Source organism: Cyphomyrmex costatus, unplaced genomic scaffold, assembly GCF_001594065.2.
Source record: "Cyphomyrmex costatus isolate MS0001 unplaced genomic scaffold, Ccosl1.0 scaffold199, whole genome shotgun sequence".
NCBI lineage: Eukaryota > Metazoa > Arthropoda > Insecta > Hymenoptera > Formicidae > Cyphomyrmex > Cyphomyrmex costatus.
Genome location: NW_017276028.1, coordinates 474305 through 482013, shown reverse-complemented (window position 1 = coordinate 482013; position 7709 = coordinate 474305). Strand labels below are relative to the sequence as shown.

At 31.1% G+C, this 7709-nt stretch overlaps 1 protein-coding gene across 1 annotated transcript in view; it reads left to right on the top strand.

Moving 5' to 3' along the window:
- The window catches only part of AP-1sigma (AP-1 complex subunit sigma-2), a 7951-nt gene extending 6844 nt beyond the window's left edge, over positions 1–1107 (top strand). The window contains exon 5 of the mRNA XM_018538818.1: positions 842–1107. Coding sequence (XP_018394320.1) covers positions 842–886 — 45 coding nt within the window. The 3' untranslated portion in view covers positions 887–1107. The remainder of the gene's footprint in view (positions 1–841) is intronic.
- The last annotated feature ends 6602 nt before the right edge of the window (positions 1108–7709 follow it).

The following is a 7709-nucleotide window of genomic DNA, read 5'->3' as shown; positions in this document are numbered from 1 at the left end:
GAGCGTCAGTATTAATGTGACTATTGCATAGAACGTATATTCTTACGCATCTATGTATCTATATAAAAAAAAGGAATTTATCTTAATTATACATATAAATAATTAGAAACATATATCTCTATATACTCTTTATACATTATATGTATATGTACATACGCATATTATATATTATATAAGCATCGTCAATTCTCTTAATGTTATTATACATTAAGTGTACCAGTAATAAATATATCGTACGAAATCTTTATGTTGTGATTGAAAATTAACGCGCATAATACCTCTTAATCTATGTTATATCACTTACGTTAGTCTCAGATAAAAATAACATTTCAAGTTTTTACTGAAAATTAATTTATTAGTAATTTATTAATTTTTTTAATAAATAATATAATATATTCGTAACGAAATAATATGTTAACTGAATATTTTTTATTATAAGCTATTATGCAGTGTAAGCATACAATCGCATTTACTATGATTCCACCTGGAGGATAGAATCTTCTCAATTCAATACGTTGCATGTAAAACAAGCAATTTTTATTAGCGCTTAAGATTTCAATTGAGGCAATATATGAACATGCGCTTTGTGTACCTAAAGTAAAAGTTACTCAGTTATATGAAAAGGGTTCAGTTCACCATTTGAAGCTGCATCAAGAAGGGATTTTTATTATGAAGTAGGTACGTGTATGTTTATATATTTATATGTATATATTTGTATTCTATCTTTTTTGTAATGTGTTTATAAAGTGCAGCGTCAAAGTAATTGATCCCTATTCATATTATTCATAAGACATTCTGAATACGGTATTGATAAATTTGTTCTTTTGTGTGTGTGTTGCAGGAGGAAACTCCCCAAGGATTTTTCGAAGATCATGGATTGGGATAATATTCTTTAAAACGATATACGCGTGCTTCTTCGTAAGTCTACATTTCCACACACGACTATGTTTTATTATTTCTTATTTCTATTAACGCAATCTCCACATCATTAAGACGGCTCCTTACGACATGGCCAATGTACGTCAACTGCATTAGCAAATATTATACATACACATACACACGTATATAATTATCCATATGAATGTAGATCAATATTTAATGAATGTTTGTAAAGTTGGTGCACATTGGCCACGTTGTCTGGAGCTGCAAAAACACTTTAGTTTCAAAATTATAAAAAAAGAAGAAAAAAAACATAAATATTTTGGCGTGCAGATATATTTCCATTTGTTAAATTTACTATATTTTGACCTTAATTAGTATTCGCTTTAAAATTTCCTTAACTGGTATTTGTGGTCCAATGTATTTAAAATTAATGTATCTTTGTTTAAAGTTGACGTAATTAAACGACTTTTTTTTATTTTATAAAAGTTAAAATTTGAAAAAATAAGTTATGCAATTTTATTTAAGGTTATGTGAAACATTTGTTATAAACAGTTTTTCACAACATAGTTGAAGAAAATGTTGAACCCGCAAATACCGATTAGGGTTAACGATACAGCGAAAAATATATCAAGTATAAGTTTCAATATCTTTTTAGCCAAGACATTTTCTCAGATTTAAATAAAATATATTTAAGCATGTGTTTTCCAGCCGATCACATTTTATATAATTCTATCAAATAAACAGAAGATAGAATGATAATGGCAATCAGGCGTGTTTTAATAATATTTATATACATAACTAAACACGCCATCTCTATTTAACATACATTTTATTTTATTTAAAGTAAAGCCGTGCAATTAAAAAATTTTTTACATTTGACTTGTTTATTGAGCAATAAAATGACAGAATATAAAAGTTATTAAGGAGAGAGGTAACATTCCGTGTTTTTTACATAGTGCGGAAAGTCAAGAAATACGATTTTTTAAATTAATTAAAAACTTTTTCTTTATGGAAAATTCTATTTGTATAATATGTATTACGTGCACGCGCGCGCGCTGGTTAAGTGAAGTAAATATATAATATATAATTACTTATAGCATTCGCATTCAAGTTTGAAAGATAAGTTAGTTAATCGCTTTTACAATATGAGATGTGATGGTATTGTTAATTAAATATCGTATTTCGTGTCACATAATATATCAATAAAATTTCGGATATTTTTAATTATTATTAGCGAAAAAATTATCTACAACAATAAAAATATCTTTTAGTTTAAATGTTAAGAAATCTACAGACTGCATCAGAAAGATTAATAAATCGGTAGTAAACATGTGTTTTTTGTTAAAAAGGCGAGTGTTTTTATCCTTACTGTTAGTGAATCAATTGATCGTAGTTAATTAATAATTAAAGAGATACTATTAAAATGCTACATTGTTATGTGTTTTTCAAATATGAATTACATATTCATGGAAAAGAAAGTTTTCAAGTAACAATGATTAAATTCGAAGTTTATTAAATCAGTAATTATATTGTTATTTGAAATATTATATTTAAAAAAAATCGAACACATTTATTGATGATATTTTTACTACCGATTTTTGTTTTTTAAGTAGGTCTAAAATATTATAGTTAAAGAGTATATTAGTATTTTTTAGAATAAACAATTACAACAATCTAGTTACCTTTAATTCTTAACTGATATAATGAAATTTTCATCTTAAGAGACTATCTTTTGACTATTTTTTATTTTCTCTTTCATCAATTTTTTAATTTCTATTGTTAAACAACAGACGATTATAAATGAGATAAAAAGTAGCAGTTCAAATATAAGTATACTCGATTTATTTGAGTTTATTGGAATTGAGCCACTAATTTTATTCGATCTTGAATCTATTATTGTTTATATCATCCTGTCATTATTTTTATAAAAAAAATTTATTATATTAATTATATTATTTCATTATCATTTCATATAATATACTAATTCAATTTAAAAAATTCATAGATTTTTCAAATACAATTTATTATTAAAAAAACTCACATGTTAATGTTAGACTGATTATTTGATGACTGAAATACATTCTTTTACTTTATCTGTGTATGTACTTATTACTTTCCGTAGTATTATATGATAATAAATATTCTCGCGTTATAAGACAGTTAAGAGTTAAAGATTATTTAATTTTATTATTGATTTTACTATGAAGATCGCATTCCGGGCAACAACAATTGAATAAGAATTTAAAATCAGTTTCTTGGCAATAGTTTATTAGAAATATTTGGTGCGACATATATATATATATATATATACACACACATATATACATATGTCTTTGCATTCTTGTTAAAAAGTTGTATCATATTTTTATGAAGCTTATTAAAACGCGCATACATAGTGTAGCGAAATGTAAAAGTTATCAATTTTCGTGTCCAACGCAGTTGTTGAAATGAATCGAGATATTTTGTTACAAAAATGTACACCGTTGAGAAACTGTGCAATCGAAGTATATCAACATGTATTAGAAATCTCGATTTGTACTTTCCCTGTTAAAGATCAGACAATAAGTTAAGTATATTCCTAAATATATATTCGCTTGTAACATTTATACGTTACGATATTATGATATATACATACGTGTGTTGTATGCACATATCTAATAATAGTGGATGTTGAATTGAATCGAATTCGAATTCCGAGAGGATATTCGTGTCTAATAAACAGCGTGCTTGTTTCAAGTGTTCAACACACAGTTACTTCTCTTTAAAGATTTTAAAAGAATATATGAGATATATTTACGTGTAAATATATACGTATAGAGGGTGTCACGAAAAGATCGGAACACTAGATTATCTCAGAAAGATGACATTGTTATGGAAAATATTTTTCATACAAGAGTTGTAGAGTGCCAAGTTATCTGTTATGTGGTGATATTAGTTTGATGTTGCAAATTCGATTGTGCAATCTCTGGTGCATCTTGGAGTACTCTCGACGGTATTTAAACTTTAGCGTATATTTAATAGTTTTTAACCAAATGAAACTAAATTCTACTGTTTTGAAAAGAATCTCGATGTCGGTTAGGTATACTTTAATATGACATTTTCAAGATCATTCAAGATCGAACTAGTATTACCACGTCATTATCATCGATGAAGCCGATTGGACAAAATATCAGGTAAAAATTAACCATAAGTTAACCAGATAATGAAAAACCAAGTCATAATTGGTTACAAGGTTACCTGATATTTTACAACTTTTGTATGAAAAATTTTTTCCGAAAACGTAATTTTTCTGAAATAATCCAGTGTCTCGACATTTTCGTAATACTCTTTATAACCTTTCGGTTCGATTTCTGTGTCTAAAGCTTTTTTATTACATATGAATATCGCTTGAAAATTGATGAAACTTCTAAAGTGGAGAGGCATGATATTGTTACGCGACATATTATAAAAGAGCGTGACGAGATTAATAATTTTTATATTGTACCTATGTCTATTACAATTCAATTAAACTCGATTATATTTGCGTATTTTTGCAATGTCACTTCATTATATAAAAATTTTTTGTTCCATTTTTATTCTACTTATATTTGATTGTGATCTTTGACCGTTATAAGTATGGGCTGCTAGTGCTTGCGATATCTCGCAAGATATTGTCAGCCAAGATGTATCGCGCTTCTAAATGACCAAGAAGCTAAAGTAGGAATTAATGGTGTCGTCTACAAAAAAGTCAATGTATTTGCTAAAGCATCTCGAAAGTTCCCTTGGTCGGAACAGCTAGACAACAGACAGAGCAAAAGATTTTTATGTCTCGATCGATCTTATGAAAAATGATTATATACTGTTTCGTCGAGGGTTGCAAATCGACGAGATGCTAACCGGAAAAATGATGAAAATCATTTTAACAAAACATTTTATGGGTAATTGTTGGTTTTGTTTTAACCTAAAATATCTATTTTTTTTTGCAGTGAAATTGTAACTTTTTAATAATTTTATATAAAGCCAGATCGGCGTGTCATAATGCATTGCCAACGTTTTGTGAATCTTTCTAAAGGTTTATTATCTTGACTTTAAAGCAAAGCTTAAAACTCTCTTTTTTTGAAGTCAAGAAAGAGACATAGAGGGAGAGAATTTTAAGCCTCGCTTAAAGTTAAGGTAACGTTGGTGCAATCGGGCCTAAGTAATATAGTCAAAAAACAAATTTGTATGATGATATCGGCTGTCCCCTACCTTTGATACGATTGAATTCCCGTTTTTTTGGTCATCCAGGCGGGGCTTAACTCTCGAAATATCGAATTAATGTTGGCTTGTGACTTTATGGGAAAAGTGGAGATGACTAGCAGTCCATACTTGTATATAGTCAAAGATCGTGATCGTCGAAATATATTTACCTTAAGCAAAGAGCCTTAACATGTGTTTATTAAATCAATTAACAAGAGACAACATTTTAATCCTTGCACTCTTTTTACACCGACACGATTAATCCGCGACACGCAGATGCGGTCGTGAATGTCACGTTTTGTATTCCGTTAAAACTTTCAGATTATAAAAGCAGTGTAATGTACATATCTTGTCAGAAACAAATCAAAATAGTTAATAAGTTACTTTTTGTTCATGCTTATACCACTGGCATTGATGTTCGACGATAACTGACCGGATTGTAGAATAAGTCTTTGGGTGCGAGTCCATAACACTATAAATGCTTCGAGGCGTTTCATGGATCGATCAGAAGAAGGAATTTGACTAATTGACCGAATATAAAGAATATGCTTCAAAGCATTTGTAGTGTTAAGTGAACTGTAGTCTCTATCGAAGTTAAGAATGAAATATGTATTACGTTAAGACCAAATGTTGCATTGACAAAAGACGATGCTTTATGCTCCGTCCAAAAAATAAAGTACATAAAAGCAAACAGTTCATCTACCATTATTGCACCAAATTTCGAAGTTATCGTAACTCTTCATCTGCAATCATATTTTTACTTCCTCTGTCCAGTCTAAGTTTTGTATCGTTATAGATTTTCAAAAAATGTGAGACAATTTAGGATTATTTGTCGATACGTTTATTACATTACCAAATAGCTTTGTTTTAACAAGTTATTTTAGGAGGAAGAACGGGACTCTGGCTTTTATTTTGGAGAAATTTGAGAATGCGTTTGTGTGTGTGTGTGTGTGTGTGTGTGTGAAAGTTTGCTTGTGTCAAAAAAGATTGTAGATTCCAGGTTGTAGACGGAGGATTAAAAAAAATGCCTAGAAAAACGATGATTAGCAAAAGATGACAATACGAGAAGACTGCGATTAAAATGTATGAACATTCTCGAACATGTCCAAATAAACGCATTTAAATAACATCAGGAGTATTAATATCTGCTTGTATTTTTAAGTGACGATCGATTCATTAATTGTCTCATATGTATGTCCCCGAATATTAGATGGGTAGCGAACTATCTAGACTTTAGACCAAATCCGTATAGGTTTATGCTTAATATTTGCTAAAGGATAATGCAATTGTATCATCACGGTTTTATGTCGTGTTGTTTTATGTCAAAAAAAAAAGACATAATTATTTTTCCGCGAAATAAACACAATAATTCTCATAAACACAATAAAATTAGAAGAGGTGGAAAAATTCGGGAAATCCGATCATCCCGTTTTTTTCTTAAATTCATGCTTTAAGCCCTAAACACAATGCGAAGAAACAGAAAATTCCAACGTACGGGAATGCAATTTCCGACGGGTTGGAGTTCTGTGTCTATCGTCTTATAGTCTACCAATCCGCAGCGATTAGATTTTTCATTCTGTTTATATGTGCTATAACTTTGAAGCAGATGGAAGAGGGTACTTACAGTCTATATACGCGATCAGATTGGTCGGCATTTTTATTTCTTTCGCGGCATTGTGCAACGGGAAAGGCAACGATTATTATATATCGCTTATTTCTACACGAACGCAATGAAACGCGAATGAAACGGGTTTAAATTTCAACATGGGAGAGAAGCACGCTAAATGCATCAATTACCGTTATAATCACGCACTCATACATATGTATATACGCTTCCTAAATGGTACGTTAGGAATATATATCGTTAAATTCGAAGACACAGTTTCCAGCGTATAAAAGCCCTAAACGCAATATGAGGTAACAGCGATAAGAACAGCGATCGGAATAGGATGTTCTTGTCGCCGTTGCCTCGCATTGTTTAGAGCTTTAACGCTGAAACTGTCATCGAATTTAACGATATATTCCTACGTATTATTTACAAGTGTATATAAGTACGTGATTATAACAGAGTATAGTTTGTAATAAAGCAGTTGTGATGCATTTAGCGTGCTTCTCGTCCCGTATTGAAATTAAAACCCGTTTCATTCACGTTTGATCGCGCACAATAGAGAAAAGGAGAAAGAGACAGAGAGAAAGAGGGAAATCCACAGGCACAGAAGAGAGAGAGAGAGAGAGAGAGAGAGAGAGAGGGAGAGAAGCAGGGGAGAGCGAGAGAAAGAGAGAAAGCGCGCGGCGAGATATAACTTTATAATGTCCGTCAATGTAGGCATGTGCAGCAGACGGTTTAATGAATACAACGGGACGTGACAGGAATGTGAAAATGCGTGCCACCCCCTCGTGCTTCCGTTATTGAAAAATCCAACGCGATGCGTCCGCAACTCCCCTGATTCATTGTAGGCGTGCATACATGGTGTGTGTGTGTGTGTATCGTGAGAACGCGAGAGCGGGCGCGCGACGTATACAATGCGACGACGGGCGTCGCGACGATAATAGGCAGTATTCATTATCGAGAAGAGCGACGATTAAATGGAACGCGCGCTCGCGGCTGC